At 34.4% G+C, this 18,431-nt stretch overlaps 2 protein-coding genes across 8 annotated transcripts in view; one reads left to right on the top strand and one right to left on the bottom strand.

Moving 5' to 3' along the window:
• Positions 1-14,490, top strand: part of LOC126857908 (filaggrin) — a 117,588-nt gene extending 103,098 nt beyond the window's left edge. For 4 of the 6 annotated variants that reach the window (XM_050607830.1, XM_050607798.1, XM_050607824.1 and 1 more), the window contains exons 13-23: positions 4,068-4,466; positions 5,053-5,155; positions 5,443-5,634; positions 6,602-6,807; positions 7,811-7,911; positions 9,387-9,706; positions 9,885-10,256; positions 10,473-10,835; positions 10,983-11,196; positions 11,407-11,649; positions 11,819-14,490. In XM_050607830.1, the coding sequence (XP_050463787.1) occupies positions 4,068-4,466; positions 5,053-5,155; positions 5,443-5,634; positions 6,602-6,807; positions 7,811-7,911; positions 9,387-9,706; positions 9,885-10,256; positions 10,473-10,835; positions 10,983-11,196; positions 11,407-11,649; positions 11,819-11,958 (2,653 nt within the window). In that variant the 3' untranslated portion in view covers positions 11,959-14,490. Of the gene's footprint in view, positions 1-4,067; positions 4,467-5,052; positions 5,156-5,442; positions 5,635-6,601; positions 6,808-7,810; positions 7,912-9,386; positions 9,707-9,884; positions 10,257-10,472; positions 10,905-10,982; positions 11,197-11,406; positions 11,650-11,818 lie in introns of those variants that run through there. The other 2 variants (XM_050607806.1, XM_050607840.1) reach the window with 2 other exon arrangements.
• On the bottom strand, positions 12,620-17,639 carry LOC126858069 (upstream stimulatory factor 1-like). Of its 2 annotated transcripts, none has more exons than XM_050608091.1 (4): positions 17,213-17,639; positions 16,711-17,086; positions 16,476-16,628; positions 12,620-16,378 (listed from the first exon to the last, which is right to left on the bottom strand). In XM_050608091.1, exons 1-4 carry the CDS (start codon positions 17,248-17,250, stop codon positions 16,169-16,171), a joined length of 777 nt encoding a protein of 258 aa, XP_050464048.1. In that variant the 5' UTR covers positions 17,251-17,639; the 3' UTR covers positions 12,620-16,168. The 2 variants fall into 2 exon arrangements, with proteins under 2 accessions (XP_050464048.1, XP_050464058.1); XM_050608101.1 differs by having other exon boundaries at positions 16,720-17,086.
• Between the last annotated feature and the right edge of the window lie 792 nt (positions 17,640-18,431).

Genomic DNA, 18,431 nt, shown 5'->3' with positions numbered 1-18,431 from the left:
CCACAAAAGTGTCGAAATTGCAATAACGAACTGAAACTGCAAATTGGAAAAAAAAAAGAAACAAAACACGTTGAAGTCCAGAAATGTATCAAAATATTAAAAACGTTGCGCATGGCAAGGTCTATAAATTAAAACGAGATGACGTCACAGCAAGATAATTAAAAGATGTACATTGAAAGCGTTTCTTCGGAGTAAATTGAAAATACAAAACGTTTTGCAATTTTATCACGTCGATTGTTCGCGCGATTACATTTCTTTTATTATCGCCACGAAGGTGTATTTGCCTAGAGAAAAAAACGAAACCTCCCAGAAGTGACTGTCGGAAAAAGATTCCCCTCAGAACGAAAAATGATTAAAAAACGTCCTGCTGATAGGGGACAAAGGTAGACCGCGTCAAAGGTTGTCTGTGATCCAGAAAGAGTGCCGCGTTTTTCGCGTTTTTTACCGCAATCTGCCGATCTTCTCGTCGTGTATGTATATGTGCCTGTCGCAGAAAGAGAGATGTTTACCGAGGGAAGAGTGCACGTTATTTCGGATGACCTACCTGGGGTGCATTGACATCTTTATACGGGTCCGCACAAATGCGTAACCATAGAACACTCTAATTATGAAACTGCCCTTAAAAAATGCCCTTTCTTGGCTTTTTATCCAGCCACTTCTTTCCTCTCGGTGAAGAATCGCCTCTTTTACTTCGCCGCTAAGAAGAGTTTGCCCACTTTGATGAGGAATAAATTCAAGAGATACTTCCTCGCAATTCTCGTAATTTTCCGTCATCGTGCCGAAATTGATTAATTCCGCGTTACTCCCGACGTTGTAATTCTGTGTAATAAACTACACTCGAGACATGTACAACTACTTCAATTTATTTCAGTATATTAATATTAAATGTTTCTCTTTCGTGTCAGAGAAATGAAATGGTATGACGTGTAAAAGATTAAACAAATATTTCTAAGCGAATTTAACAGTACATTTTACAGACTCGAGAAAATGATCAAGTATTCCGAAGAATTTAAGAAATTATTCAATAACGTATTATTTTTTAAATATACATAACTTGTTTTTAATTTTTTTTAATAAAAATTATAAATGAAAATAGAAATGGCAAAGAATATAAACTGTTATAAAAATTATAAACTGTTGACACATTTAATCAATTTCATGAACAATATATTTTCCCATCCATTGTGAAATTGTTTCTTTAGGCAACGTCGATTATATCAGAATTAGAACTATGTGTCAAAATGTCAGTATATTTAGTGCAGAATCAATTTTCCCAATTTTCTCAGAGACCCCACACAATTTGAAGGTTCTTATATCTGTATAGACATCAAACGCTGCGTTTTCCGAACGCTCCGTTGGTGTCCTGCCGATTAAGAAAAGGACGAAAGGTAGGTCCTCTGTCGCTACATGGATAAATGGTACCTTTTGTGAACGCCGCTGAAAGAAAGAAGAAGAGAAAAAAAGAAAAAGGAGAAAGAGAGGAGAGAGAGAGAGAGAGAGAGAGAGAGAGAGAGGAGAGAGGGTGGAAGGCGTGGGATATAAGAGGTCGTGCATCCCTCGCTTTATACCTGATGCGACCCGATGCGATCGGCTCTCCAAAATCTGTTCCTAGAAGAGCTCACGAATCGTGTATGCCTGCACACACACGGTCGTGGATCCCTTGTACATCGAGAGCTCATGTCAGTTGCCGGTGGAACGTTGGCCACTGCACTGCTTCCCGCATATGTCTCGCTGTCAAGCAGTTGCCAGATGTTTTTTTTTTTTTTTTTTTTCTAAAGTGTTTTCATTGAGTGACTACATCTCGCGCAAAATCGTACACTGTCAGATGATTTTTATTTCTATTTAGTGTCATTATTTCTGGCACGAAAAGATATTTTTTCTGTTTCGAGACATTATCACGTTGATTTTTTGAAATTTATATTATTGTTGAGATTGCTCCGCTGTATTCTCCGTTTTCGCAAAAGATTCAATCACACGTACGTCTTTGTTATTGAAATTCATTAAATTTTAAGAATGTTTTAAGATTTGGTTTATATCAAAGTGGCTTTCACGATAATGTGACACGAGTCGTGACTGCGATGCAATAGAAAGTGACAACGGTGAGTGCAGGATGCGGCTTTACGTGCGGGGGATTACGCTCGTAGACAAGGAAGGATAAAGGATTGGCACGAGAGGAAAGCACTCGTCTGTGACAAATATCCTTCATGATGTGGTGCGTGATTCCGATTAAACTGACTCAGATGATTACACGTCCGTCCATTGTGACACACACAATTGCTTCTCTAAAAAGTTATATTTAGATCGTCGCAAGACTTTCGTTTGTATAATTTGGAAATATTCAATCATCTCAACTTATTATTAAACACATCGCAGAATTATGAGACATGATGTACCTGCCACTTTAAATTTTTGTAAAGATTTAAGATGTTAAATATTTATCGATAAAAGTTTCGAGGCACTTGTAACTTTTAAATAATTTACATCTTCACAAATTAAATATGTAAGAGATTTTCGGCCAATCACAAACTATAGCAGGAAAATTACATTTTTTAGATAATTTTAAGAGTAGATTTTAAATTTTAATTTAGAAATTAAAAAATATATATAATATATTTTAAAAGTTGAAAAAATTAAATGTGTGAATATATAATTTTTCTTGACATCTTCGCTAAAAAAAGTTTAAAAGGATCTCTTAAAAAATTGGGACACTGTATATACGAAATTTCTTGGAATTTTTAATTTTCATTTCAACAACAGATTTTTTTCGTTAAATAGAACAAATTAAATTTTCTTTAGATATCATTGTAATTAGGCAGAATTTATAAGATGTTGTATATAATAATTCATTAACACAGTATTTCATTATCGTTGCGATATTAATAGCAATTACGCATCTAGCGTAGATTATTAAAATACCTACACAATAATAGTTAATATAATGAAAATACTTTCCTCGTAGAAAATGCAACAACTTTCCTCGTAACAATCGCGAGGTGTGCAATTAACACCATTAAATATTTCTTCGCGGCCTATTATAAACAAATATATTCGCGCATAATTCTATATTAATTGCACCGAAATACTGCACCACGGGAGGATGATCGTATTACGAAAAATATATTTATACATTTAGTGCTAGGGCGATGTAATTTGTACACTTGTTGGCGCGGAAGACAATGTCCCGACATCGCAGGAAATAAAATTGCCGCGCTGGTAATTTCGCGAAAAAGAGACGCTAACGCAACTTCATTCGTAAAATGTTTGCGAAATATTTTGGCTGGTTTCCTCTTTCGCATACGCCAACGATGCGCTTCCGCTGCTCGGTTTCGGATAGTCACTTTGTCAACCACGGTCACAACGCACGCATTCTCGTTGCACTTTCGACCGTGCACGTTCGTGATTTATCGATCCCGCATCTTCATCGTGTCTTGCGCGCAGTGAGAAACGACGTTGAATTTTTATGCGACTCGCTTTATCTCGCGACGCAAGAACATGGGAGGTGGTTCGCGAAGCTGTCTTCTATCAATTTTTCCCGGGGACCATCGGTCGGTCTCAAATAAAGCTCTACAAAAAAGTACATAAAATGAGATGGATCGAGGGAATTTATTTTTACAAAATTGGACATTTAAATCAAAATCGAATGTTTCTCATACAATGTAAAAATTTGCGTCCTTTGATCGCTTTTTATACTTTTTCTGTACGCTGAACGTGAAAGATATTTCAACTTTACGTGACACGTTTCAGAACCGAGTCTATAATTTATCGGATACAGTTTAAATCCGCTTTAATTTCAAACGTTCAGCATTCCTCTAGTTCATTATATATAATTCATTATATATAAGAAATTTGTTTTCTTTTTTAATTCCCGCTGACTCTCATGAGGATTAAAACGAATCAACAAAGTTAGACAAGAACGGGAATAAACTCGATAATTTCACAATTAATTCCAGATATGAAAGATTGGAAATTTCTTGCTGTGAAAACTGAACTCCCGCTGATTCTCTTCTCATTTCACTTACTTTGTTGAAAAATGAATAAAACGAAGATATCGAAAATTCTGCTTGCAGCCGACAGTGGTCCGGCGACGAAGAGGACGATGGGACGAGAAGAGGCCACGTGACAACCGAGCATCCCTTGGCCGAGGCTACGATTCCTCTGGTCAGCCATACCAGACTACAAGAGCCGTCTTCTGTTCTGAATGTCACCAATGTGCCCACCGGCGCAAGTCAGAATACTGCGCATCGTGCGCAGAGCCAGCAAGAGAGCGTGTTGCAGAAATTCCGTAAGAGCTTCTCGTTGAGGTTTCACAAGAAGGGCAGTAAGGAGAGCAACGAGGAATGCCCCGCGGAGGACAATGACGGCTCGGGGCCCTTGGACGAGGAGGAGGGCACGGAGACACCTACTGTAACCTCCTCCGAGCAAAGCAACCAGCACAAAGACGACTCTAGCAATGACCAGAAATTCCGGTTCGTATCGCGTCCCTCGCTCTCTTTAATATCTGGGGCATGATTTTAAATTTAGATTCTAAGGATATCGCGTTGTTAGACAAGCGCACGTAATTTCCGGCAGGTGAACGAAATTTTTCATTCGTGCTTGAAGCATAGAAAGAGCTGGTCTCATACAGTTTAATGCAAGATTATCATAAAGAAAAACAACAGAATCATATTCATATTAATTCTAGTGAGACTTTTTCGCGAAATGTTCATTTCATACTTTTGTATAATTCTTATCTAAAAAAAAAAAAAGTACTATAAAATTATCTCTGCCAATCTTAATTTTAATGATTAATTAAATAACAGATTGAAATATTAATAACTCGATTTTTTGTGAAGCGATATCCGATATTGTGGAAAGAAAATTCTTTATTTTCCATAAACATCAACCGAGTATTCAATAAAATTAAATTGATTTTATTTAACTTTGATTATATGAGCATAAATTATCGAATTGAATTATTCATGTTTGATGCAACAATACGAAAAATATACTCTCTATACTCTAATAACATTCGTCTTAAGGAAAGAAGCTTAAAATTTAACTGAATATGTTTAGATTCGGCCCACTCGTCTGGAGGAGTAGCAAAGAGAGGAAAAAAGGTAACAAGGCCGCCCGAAATGCAAAATGCAACAGTGGAGACAGCGGTATACAAATCGAGGTGAGAAGAGAGACACAATTTCATCCCTTTCTTTAAATAACGCAAAAGCTCGAAAAGAAACATTCGATGACATCAGAACATTTGAGTGATTTTTAAATGATTTTTGGCGTGCAAAATAAATCTTAAACATTTATAAAGATATCTTAATCTCTCCCTTTAAAATATCCTTTAAATATTTTTTCAACAATTTAAACGATTAATCTCTCGTGCTGTTTGACTTAACGAAGAAAATGCTTACGAAGGGAATAAATATAACACGTTTCGCACACGTTTCGCAAATGATGTAGATGGTATCTGGTGGAGCATTGACTGGTGGCAGTGGCGGTGGAATGATGGGGGGTGGTGACAGCTCCGAATCTCACGATACGGACGATGTTCCCGACGACACCGACAGCCCACCAGCCCTTCGCAGGCGAGTCGCCGATAAATCGCGGCCCCAGTCCGAGCTCATCAACCAGATACTGATTGACAAGTTCAAGGTAAAATTTGTTCTTTTCCTTATCTCAAGCTAACACGATTTAAAAGTTTATAACAGCAATAATCACACACGAGAAAATGCTCTAGCTCGACACGATTAGTTCTTTTTTTTTTTTATTAATCTCGTCGATTGTGATGGAAAAGTATTTTTTTTTTTTTATATTTTGAGTCTCGTTTCTCTTGAATACAATTTACATTAGTTATTAATAGAAACATAATAATTACGCGGCGTTTATCGGATTTATGATTGTAACTGTTTCCTCTGTACGACAGCATTAGTCACCTTTGTATATAGTTTGACCACGTTCGCACAGAGATTCGCTCACGCCGTGTTCTGCGATAGCCGTTTTTATATCACAAACGCCAAGATACCAGAGAAGGAAACGCGCTCATCATTAGTTGATATAGAGCAACTCACGCAGTCGATTTAATTCCTGATGTCGTTGTATTTGATCTGAGCAATTTACTTCATTATTTGCACATTTAAATATTGCTTTGTGTGTTATTAATCAATCGCGTTATGCACAAAAATCCATTCTTACAATATTATTGAACTTGAGAGAAGAATAATATTTGTAATTAATTATACAACTAAAGAATCACATAAAATTTAAATGTAAATTAAAAATATAAATTATTTTAACAAAATTAAAAATTGATTTTAGAAAAAATAATTTTATTAATCCAACACAAAAAGAGAGAAAGGCTCATGCTATTGAATAAGAATTAAATAAAAATGCGCTTGATATATTGGCACGTGAAATTATACGAAACTTTTAGGAGAACAATTTCTTATTATTTTGTACTTTGCTGATAATGTATGAATATGCTGTTATATTCGTCAAATATTGCAGAAAGAAGAAGAAACTTGCTTAATCCGCGCATTCCATTTTCGGGGCGCAAAAATTAATCAACCGACGCATTGAATGCGCGGCTCGCAATCTCTAAAAATCCGCGTGATTGTTCCAGGCGGATCTGCAAAGTCGCGCTTCGCGACACAATCATGTGCGTCGTACGAACAGCGATTTAGGAGGTCAGAGGCTGCTTCAATGGGACACCAGATCGGGATACGTTCACAATTATCGTAGGATGCTGTCGACTCCGTCACCGATCAAGACGAGGCCGCCCAGGCTCAGCCCGAGGCACTCTTCCCATGATATCGTTACGCTCAGAAGGTGCGTTCAATTACGACAAATGCGTTTAATGTTCAAGCAATCCTTATCGCGTACGCCTCATTAAACCATCGCCATCTGCGAACTAGTTACGGCCACTTATGACGGCTGCGGGAAACCCAGATAATCGTTGCGTTTGGAGATATATTTTTGTTAGTATTTCATTCAAAAACTTTTAATAAGGAAATATAAATACTTTGAAATACTCTCGAGGCAATTTTCACTAATGAAAGATTGAACAATTAATCAAATCCTATTAACAAAACTTTAAGAATTTTTTTTATGATTTTTTAAAGCTATATATATTAATTTTTTTTCAAATTTGTGTTATCTATAAAAAATCTGTACAACGTTTCTTTGGGTTTCCAGAATCGAGGCAAACATGAGCTATCACTGCAAAAGCTAGCAGTGTCGCAATAAAGAGGCAATAAGAGAAAAAAAAAATAATAGAGACATATCAAACGCTTATTAACTTCGCTCTCTTTAGCCGCACGGCCGAACCTTCTCTAGCCTGACGCGCTCGCTGCTTTTTTTATTTTTGAATCAATAACAATTCTGACTTCCTCTCACAAACGCGACACTTATATCGTAATTCACATCTCGAACCAACAAACCCCTGAAAAGTAACTGACAACTTGGGAAAACTGAAACTCTTTGTTCTCGAACCTTTCCAGTAAATCGAGGGAGACTAGTGGTAGGTAGATGGGTATTATAACAAACCACCTTCTCTCTTAATCTTTCCTCCAGTAAAAAGTTGATCTGCCACGCGTAACATACGTATATATACCCTGTCATGTTGTACTATATATATATATACATATATATCTATATACATATTATACCTACCTACTGTAATTTACTGTAATTGCTGAATGTTGTACCGATATGCTTAATACCTGAATACACGCTTTTGTTGACCCTTTCGTACGACGCCGCACGTTAACGCGGTAATAGAAGCGAATTAATATCGAATTAATATTTTCTCTTTTTTTTTCCTACGCTCCAGTAACGCGAAAGGGAGGAGTTCTCGGACAAATCTGAGACGCTCGCTTAGCCAGCCACTGGGAATCAATCAGCTCTCGCCGCTAATGCGCACCAAAACTGCAGGTGAGTGTGTGCATTCATATCACTGTAATATTCTCTTAATTCAAAGATAGACTTTGAACTATTTAACGTAGATCATGTTCCTCTTGTTTTGCCTACCAAGCACATGCGTAAACCGTTCTCTTATCGCGTCTGAAGAACACTAGGTCGCACGTTTCTTGCGTTTTGAATCAGCAGTTGTCATATACTCGCAAAATATTTGTCTACTTGTAAATTAATCCCGCAAATTTTTAGATCATCAACATACACACACACACACACACACACACACACACATATATATATATATATATATATATATATATATATATATATATATACACACATATAAATTTAATCAACATAATGTAATGTGTGTAACGTAAAAAAATAAAATAGAACGAAAATTTTAATTAATTATAAAAAATAAATACAAAATAATCTTTATTAATTTTTTATATTCTTTTGTCTCGCAAAAAGCAATTTCGTGCGATGATCATTAGATCAATGTTAAAACACATTTGCTGGGTAGACAGATTTTATACGCTAGTAGAAAACCTTTTATAATGACGTCTAGTGCACAGTGTACTACAGAAATCTCTGATTTCTCTCTAGACACCACCTTGAAGAGTATTCAGAGCATGCATTCCCCCGTAAAGACATTGTTCAGACATTCACACTGTGTTGCCGTCGAATGCACCCTCGTAAAAAAAAAAGAAAGAATTGCGAGAGTAAGAAATAGGAATATCCATGTATTATCTATTATCATACTAATGATTTCCGTGTCCTTGCTTCATGTGGAAATGCTTCTGTTTTACGAATAATAAAGAACGAGTTTGCCGGAGAGAACCTCGTAAGAACCACTCTGTATTCTCGCTTTCGAGAGAAGCGTCGTCTCTCATGGGTGCGATCAATTCGCGTATTCGCGATTAATTGAATTTTTAGAAGGTACTCTGGCGAACTCGATTATACCATTTCTCAAGAAATCTCATGAAAATTGTTTCATTCTTTTCCCGCTCACGCCTGCACGGTGGACGGTTTTTGGCCGGAGATCACATGCTTGTTGTCGCAATAACTTCCAGAGGGATGCTGACAAGCAAAAGTCCAGCAGAATATCGCTTATGTTACAGGATATTTTCTGCACTGCATATCAATCATTCATCGATTGCTGCTGTTAAAATTTTTGTAAAATAATTAAAAGCAGGAAAATTTCTCTGAAAATCAAATCTTTGACATCTGTTATTTTAGGGAAAGAATTTTGGAATATGTATGTCTCTCAAAAACGTAGCATAGCCGTGTATCAATTAATTATTATTTTTTTTACTTGTATTTAAGTTCGAAAATCGGATCAACATTTAATTGAGACATTTTGTGTACTTCGTATTAACAATAAGATTAATAGATTTATATATATATATATATATATATATATATATATATATATATATATATATTTTTTATCTTGGATACTACAATGAAATTTTCTACTTTTAAAAAAGTAGGCGCGAGATTACCCGGTGGCAATGTGCTATCCGAGGACGAGCAGGATGGAAGAGCCGGCACATCCGACGACGAGATGATGTCCGACTCCGAATCCTCGATCGCTTCCTTGACGGATAAGAAGAAATCATTCGAGCAGACAATGGACGAGGAAATTGTCATCTTGGCCGAAGCTGTTTGGGACCACGTGGCGATGGAGCCGGAAGAATTAGCTTTTCGCGCTGGAGATGTTATCGACGTTCTTGACACGTTAGACAAAGATTGGTGGTGGGGCAGTTGCAGAGGAGAACATGGGTGGTTTCCGGCCGCTTTTGTCAGGGTGAATATATTTAAATGAGAATTTGTTTGATTTTAAATTAATTATATATATATATATATATATATATATATATATATATTATTTATCTCTCTGCCTTTTACATTAATTTAATATTTTATTTATGATTGATTAAATAGTATAATAATTAAGAATTTAACTAAAATAAATATGTCCGCAGCTGCGAGTGAGTCAAGAGGATACGGTAGAAGATTGTTTGGCTGCGATAGCCTCAGGGGGATCCTCAGGCACTCAGCTGAGAAGACGTACGAGCGTTTCCTTACTGTCAAACGAGCAAGTGAGAACCAGCGTGGTTCGCGAACTCGTCCAGACCGAGCGTGACTTCGTCAAGGTCCTGCGTGATGTAGCCGAAGGCTATATCGCGGAATGTCGCAGGCGCACGGACATGTTTACCGAAGAGCAGATTGAAACGATCTTCATCAACCTCGAGGAGCTCTTGGACTTTCAGTCTGAGTTTCTGAAAGATCTCGAGGCTTGTATCGACTGGAACGCGCCGCACAAAAGCTGCGTCGGCGAATGCTTTCTCAATCATGTTAGTAGCATTATTGAATTTACTTTTTTCTTTTTCTTCACTAATAATTCTGTACTTAACGGTGAGACTAATATTTTTTAAGTGACTAATTTTTAAATTCGTGCATTTTGACTTTCTTGAAAACTGACAAAAGCCTGTTTGAATTGCATTTCAAATTCTCGAGCATTTAGATAAATTTAAAAAATAAGACCAAACGTGTTGTTATGATTCTTTTAGAGAGCGGGTTTTCGCATGTATTCCGAATACTGCAACAGTCATCCGATGGCGACAGCAACGCTACAGGAGCTCTACCAGCACAATCGTTATAGCAAATTCTTCGAAGCCTGTCGGCTGATGCGGGGCCTCATAGAGATCCCCTTGGACGGTTATCTATTGACACCCGTCCAACGAATATGCAAATACCCTCTTCAATTGGCGGAGCTACTGAAGTATACGAAAACCGATCATCCAGATTATCACAAGATTCAGGAGGCCTTGGAAGCGATGAGAGGCGTTGCAGTACTCATCAACGAGAGAAAAAGGCGGATGGAGAGTTTGGAGAAATTGGCCGCATGGCAAATGCGCGTAGAAGGTTGGGAGGTGCGTTACTCCTCGAGATTGTAGAGATAAAACTATCTTTGAAATTCGCCTGCGTTTCGGATCATCTCGGTAACGTTAATAAGTGCGAATCTCTTGTTAAAGCAATTATCAAAATATACATTTAATATCGATGATAATCGATCGCAGGGTGAGGATCTCATAGAAGTTTCGTCGCAACTGATTTATCAAGGTGAGGTGATGAGAGTGAAGACCGGCATGTGGACGAACAATATCACGCTGTTCCTCTTTGATCATCAATTGGTTTATTGCAAGAAAGACATTCTTAAGCGCAATACTTATGTCTACAAAGGTCGCATCTATCTCGACACCAGTGAAGTCATCGATGTACCCGATGGAAAAGGTGACGAAATATTAAAATGACATTTAACTTTAACTATTGAAAAATGTTTTTTACATAATAAAAATGAAAGCTAATTAATATTAGTTTTAGAAAATTCTTTTTTATATTATAGCAAATGATGTTATCAAATAATTAAGAGATATAAGAATTGTTAATATGATATTGCAACTCATAATGAAAATAAAAATCAACGATCAATTTTATTCGTAGATCTTCAATCAGGAGTAACAGTGAGACACTGTTTGAAAATATATAGTTGTGTCCGGGACAAGTGGTTGCTTTTTTGTTGCCGCACAGCGGAAGAGAAACGACGGTGGCTGACAGCAATGGCTGAAGAACGAAGATTAGTAGCCCAGGACAGAAACGACGGATTAGAATTTCCAGCGGCGGCCAGACAGCTCGCCAGACTAGCTGCTAATAGACAACAAAATAGGCCGCCGATCAAACCTCGCAGTAAGCTTGCTAAGTGCATATGTATACTTATCGCGTCTACTCAGCTAATTCATAGAGAATTCAAAGAAAATCTGATCCTAAACTATTGCGTCGCTTTATATTAGAGCTAATTTAATTTTAATTTGTTTAATTTATTTTGATTTTTGATATGAAATTGATAATATTGCAGATAAAACGTATAAGAGAGAATCAACGTATGAAATGCCAACTATGATCGGACAAGGCACCACCAACTCGCTAGGAAGGAAGGTCGGCACCTGGTTCACGTTCGGTAGCAGCAAAAAAAGCACGCGGCTTCAACCATCTTGAGACAGGCCTACCTTCGTACCGTATATTGACTTGTAAAACTGCGACTAACGACGCTGTATCATCCTATCAGAATTCTGGCATGAAATATCTCTTAATATTTGTTTAGAAGCTTTTTCGAGCAGTCGTTCAAAAAGATCTTCATTATCAATCTATACTTTAATTAGAGTAATATTGTTCATTTCGCAATAGATTGAATCATACTATTCTCCATGGATCGATGAACGATCCATGTTTTGATCGCTAGAATTTCGTAGTACCGAGGACGAACAGCGTCTCGTCAAATGTACGGTACGAAGGTATTTAGATAATTCAAAAGTGAAAATTTTGTCCTACAAAATATACCTTTTCTTCCCAAGTAAGAAAAGCCATCGATTCCATGATCATAGCCTGTAGAGAGGCGCATGACGATCCAAAAGCACGAAAAACTTCAATGACCTTTCATTCACTGCCTCTCTCACGAAAGCAGGTACTTTTCTAAGGATTGGGAAAGTTATTTTATAAAAGTAACTCGTTACCGTTGCCGTTCTTTTTTCTATAAAGTAATTCGTTATCGTTACTCGTTACCAATTTTAAAAAGTAATTCTATAAAATAACTCCTTACCGTTACTCAAAAAATAACAAGTCTTTACAATTTTCTTATTAGTTATTTTATATATATATATATATATATATATATATATATATATATATATATTACAAGTTTTACATACAATTCTTTTTAAAAACAAGATCAAATTAAACACTAAAAATTTTCAAACATTATTTTATACATGCTACTTTTATGCTTTACAAAAGTAGAACGAAACAAGATACCAAAAAAGAACTTCTAGTAGTTTTTATGTAATGCTGCGTTTCAACACTCTTATATTTTTTTATATGAAAATTGTACCAAATAAATTCGAAAAAAGTAACAATAAAAATAACTGTTAAATTCGTTACTTGTTACAAAAAAATATAACGAAGTTACTTTTCCCATTATAAATAAAATTTGTAACACCATTACCAAAAAGAATAAATAGAAAAACTATAACGGTAATGGCATTACAAATAACTTGTTGTGTTACTTCCCAATCCTGCTTCTCTATCAAACAAATAGTATCATTATTCAAATTAGATATTTGCAGATGCATATACGATAAATTAATGAAATCGCTCATTAATGATTCGCATTATGTCTATAATCTGAATCAGGAATGTCTTTGTGACGCTTTGAATTAGTGGTTCCCTAACTGTGTCAGGTTTGAAACTAATGTTCGATCATCTTTGATATGATTTTGTTCTCGATGTGACGTTGTCAATCTTCAGTTCGAGAACCACTATCCAGAAAGACGTTTCCCTGAAGAAAGAAATTTGTTATAAGCCAAGAGAGAAATGTTTAATCGATTTTGTAGATGCTTGACACTAGAAACTATCGTTAATAATAGTAGACACGCGGATAGATTAGAGAACTAGAGAAGTAAATAGTGAATATATAGTCAATAGCGGGCTTTTAAGGTACTAAAGAGAAAGTACTAGTCACTCTTTACATCGCGAATTGATGATAAACGCCGATGAACCATAATAGATATGTATTGTTACACGCGCAATCGTTTTTTGGATCGAACGGCTATGGATGGTACGTATCAAATGGCTGTATTTTTTATTATAATCGAAAGACTGACGACCGAGATGTTTCTTCAGAAGGAAACCGGTTGTAATCTTGAGAGAGAAATGCGACGGGATCGATTAAGAAATTTTTAAGTTGAATTCGTCACATAAACTTTGTTAAAATCATTTGATTATTTCAAGAGATTGTTGTCGATTAATTTTATGTAAGAGAGATGCAACGAGAAAACTCATCATTTGTAATATCATGTTCAATTTTGCGCATGTGTTAGCAAGTTCAATCAGGAAATCCGTATTGATTAATTTCGCAATTTTGATTGGCCGATTCCGCACATCACTTTTCTCTCAACGAAAACGTAGATGTATTTCTTAGAAGAAATCTCCAGTGAGCTATACAAGGTAACTTACTGCCTAACTAATGTTCGTTATTTCGCATTATAATTATAATACTCATCAGTAGTTTGTACGAAGTTATGATCAGCGAGTAAATAGAAAAGAAAGATGAAAAGATGAAACAAGAGCGAAAAAAAAGAGAAAAAATTTTGTTTTCGCAAAATAACATAGCAGCAGTATTATACAGATATAAAAAATGCGATAGATTAAATATTCACAATATTCACGCCTCCTTATTCGACTGCGACACGAAGCGACAAACTTCTAAAAAAAAAAAAAAAGAAAAGAGGGAAAAAATGATGATCGAGAGAAGATCTTTCAAGTTTTTCTATTTGTACAGAAAAGAGAATCAGTTAGCCCAATAGAAGACTTTCTGTGTTATAATGATATGCATATATGTATGCAGTCTCTTGGCAAAATGTTCGATCTACCAATTTCAACAATTTAATCGCGGATCCTGAAAGTTTCTAACACTGCCAATAAGTTTAAAGAAATACGTCTTCGTTCGTTAGAATTATTTGGCCTGATCTTTAATAGAAAAGGAGATCAGTATTCCAGATTTTCTCTATTTCGAAAGACTAAAACGCAATATTTTGTCTTTTTGACGTTTGTGTGAGCGACTGTGTGACACGGTTCTGGGCGAGAAGAGATATTACGTTTTGTATAACATACTGAAAGATATATTTTTATTTGTTTTTCGAGACAACGCATAATTACTATATACGACGAGGACAATATAATGATAAAATGGATCAAGATTCCTACTGTACAGAGAGATCATTAGCCTGTTGATGTTTAGATTTAGGAGAGACGCAATTTGTTGCTGGACCCAACTCATTTCAGAGTTATTTTTATAGGAAAGACTACTTATTGGTTCTTGAATGTGATTTTCTTATAAGTATTGCTATTATACACTTGGACTGCTTTAATAACGGCCAATGTAAGTATAAGAAACAGATTAACTCGTTATAGAAAGGATATGTAGTCAGGATATCCCGAACAACATGAAAGTCTATAAAAAACATTTCTTGGATGTTCAAGAAACGTCTTTTAAATTGTTTTACAAGCATTTTTCAATGACGTTTGTGTTGTCTTCGGGCGCAATATCGAATAATGCACGATTAAACATAACTTTTCACATTCAATAGAGAATTATACTTGCGATTTCACGACAGACAAGTAATCGAAATACGTGAAAATTCGTACCTCGCACTCATAAACTCCTATATATTGGCAAGTGAATTACATATCTTACACTGATTGATTAATTTATATTTTGGAGGGTACTATCTATCCCCGTTAGAAACTGTTACTTTTGAAAATCGTCAAGCAGAATCTGCACAAAACTTAAGGAAATGCGCTTTGAAGCAATAAGTATTGTACTAAGCGTTACTATTATGATAATTTAAGCTGTTATGTACACATAACGCGTTTATATAAACGTATATATTTTCCCTGAGATTTAATATCGATAACCATAAAACATACATACTCTGACGACAAAAGAAAAGCGAAGTTCAGTTTTTTGTAGCGAGATCTCTATCTACACTAATGATTTAAGAAAAAAAGGCACAGAGATATCATATGTATTGCTCTGTTTTCTGTATATATATATATATATATATATATATATATATATATATATATATATAAATGTATTTTGCAAATGTAAATAACATAGATCTATTCATTAGAAAAAACAACTTTAACACATTTTTTGTAGCAATTAAGTGAACTCTACCATTAAGCAATATATCTGACGTTCGCGTATAGTTAATTGTTGATTCAACTGATATCGTTTTGTATATTTGTATATCTCTCTAATTTAATGATTTCGCTGATGAATTGTCATTGCGAGATAAATTGTTCATATTATAAATAATTATTGTTTATGATATGTACAGTAGAATGTTATATGATGATTGTCATTATTTTGGAATTATAAATATGTGTGTGTGTGTGTGGGTGTGTGTGTGTGTATATATATAATATATACACATAGGTATATATATATATATATATATATATATATATATATATATATCCTGAGCTACACATATATATGTAAATAAACATTTTGTAACTATTACACTTTATTCATGTTTTCTTTCTTATTATTTTTTTGTATAATGTGATAAAAAAAAGATATATTTATACTGACAAAAGATAACACTAATAAAACGATTTTGCTCTGTTCAATGTTAATTCTAATCTAAGTACCAAGTATAAATGTATTGCCCTGCTTTGAAATTTGGATTTTTAATTTTGAATTTTCATCTCTCAATTGACTTACAACTTGTCGAAGAGTCTTAGCTTCTTCTATCAATTGTGCATTTTCATCCATACTCTGCGATAGTTTTTCTTGAGTTTCTCTTAATTCTGTAATGTACTCACAAGCTCGAGCTAGTATACCTCCTTTGCTCTATAAATAAATTATAATCATCATTATAAAAAATAATAGAAAACTTATTTTTATCAAATTATTGACACATTAATTTAAAAATTTGCAAATATCATACTTGTGGTTCAAAATTCGCTTTTGCATCTCCTTCTTTATTGACATTTTGCTCACAATCTGCCAAGAGCTTCCCTAATTTAGAAATCCAATTGTTAATTTTATCCCTTCTACGTCTTTCAACTTCATTGTGTGTTACTCTTCGTCTTTCATCCCTCTATAAATATAATGCAACTTTAATTTTTAAAATAGAAAAGTAATAATATTATAATGTCATACAATAATATAAAACAATTTACTTTTTTTACATTTGTGATAATATTCTGAGACCCTTCTATCTGCAGTTTGGTTACACGTGGTGTGACTGCTCTTGCAGACTCCGACGTTACAACATCATTGCCATTGCTGAGTACATAGAATTGTCCATTTAACGGAGAGGCCAAAACCTGTACAGTATTGTTTACAGGAGTGGCTATCGAAACCTCATTGTTCTCTCTATGATTGTTGCTGACTTGCATAACTTTATATGCCACTGTATTGTCACCTCTGTTTATCGCATACAGATGATACTGTACGTTGTCATCGTCAGCTTCTACTTCAGCATCACAATCCACTATTTCTGCCTCTTCCAAAACAACACCAATAGCTTCGTCGTTCATTGTATTTTCATCCGTACTGTAATACAAATATTGTCTTGTCAAGATTAAAAGGGAGATTTTTTTATAACAGAAGAAACAAACTTGTAACAGATATAAATTCTGTTTCTGAGAAATTAGAGAATTAAAGAATGTATACATTTACCTCTCATCGATGGTTTCAATGTTATTAGCAACTTCCATGTTAATAAAAAGCAATAAACATTCTTTTGATTATTAATTTAATACATGAACAATTGCTTTTATGGCAATATAAATATATTTTAATCTATTAAGAGATGTATATAAAGAATTATAGACAACTTATAAATAAAATCTTATTGAAGATAATTTCGTGAGTTTATGGAAATTTGCACTGGTTTGTGCAACGTAAAAAACTCTGTGTTGCTCTGTCAGCTCTGTGCACTATCACTAGCGTCCTCAGTCCTTACCAGTCCTCACTAGGGTAAAGTCACATTTAGATTATTATGATAATACATTCAATCGAAAATATCTTATTGCGTAAAAACAAAGATTTAAAAAAAGAAAATTGTCAATCTGCAATAGAAGAAGAGCAATTGATCAGAAAGTGCCGTTTTTTTAAAAATTAAAGGAATACTGTTTTATCAACGGAATATACAGTACAGTGATAAGCGCGCAAAATTTGAAATATAACATATTAAAATCCTATTACTAATTATTTCTATTAATAATAAAATAATCTATACAGTCTATACATATTTTTGCATTATTATAATATGATGTACATAATAACAAAATGAACTTATTTTATGATGGTAACAAAATAAGAGAAAGATATTTTGTAATTTTTTAAAATTTCAAGTGTACTTTTAATATATAATAATTTTATATATTTATTTTTAATTTTTTTATTAGAATTTTAGCGCTGAATTAAATCGCATAAGCGTATGGATATTATTAAAGAAGAATCAAAGTTAGTTTCTGGATTTCGTATAGTGTAGTGGATTTATATTAATTTTTTTATCTGAGTATAGAATAATTATGTTTTGATTAGTTAATGTTATTAACTAATTGAACTTTTTGTTATATTTTTTAATCTTAATGTTACTTTCAAGTTTACATTTTTTTATGGTATTGTTTTTTTCTAGGTTTATAATTTCTTTCTATACTATCGCGCGCAGATTGATTTCAAGAAACTTATATATATTGTATTTATTAAATAATAAATAAATATATAATACTTACTATCAAAATCAGAAAAAAGGAAGCGAATGTTTTGCATATATTATAGTTACTTCTGTTAAACTTTTACATTTCCGAGGATATTTTCAATTTTTTAATTAAAAAGAGAAAAAGTGGCATAGAGAGGGAGAAACGTAAAAAAAATTCACGCGCGCGATGAT

This window comes from Cataglyphis hispanica, chromosome 2, assembly GCF_021464435.1.
Source record: "Cataglyphis hispanica isolate Lineage 1 chromosome 2, ULB_Chis1_1.0, whole genome shotgun sequence".
Lineage (NCBI taxonomy): Eukaryota > Metazoa > Arthropoda > Insecta > Hymenoptera > Formicidae > Cataglyphis > Cataglyphis hispanica.
This window is presented reverse-complemented; position numbering and strand designations above follow the sequence as displayed.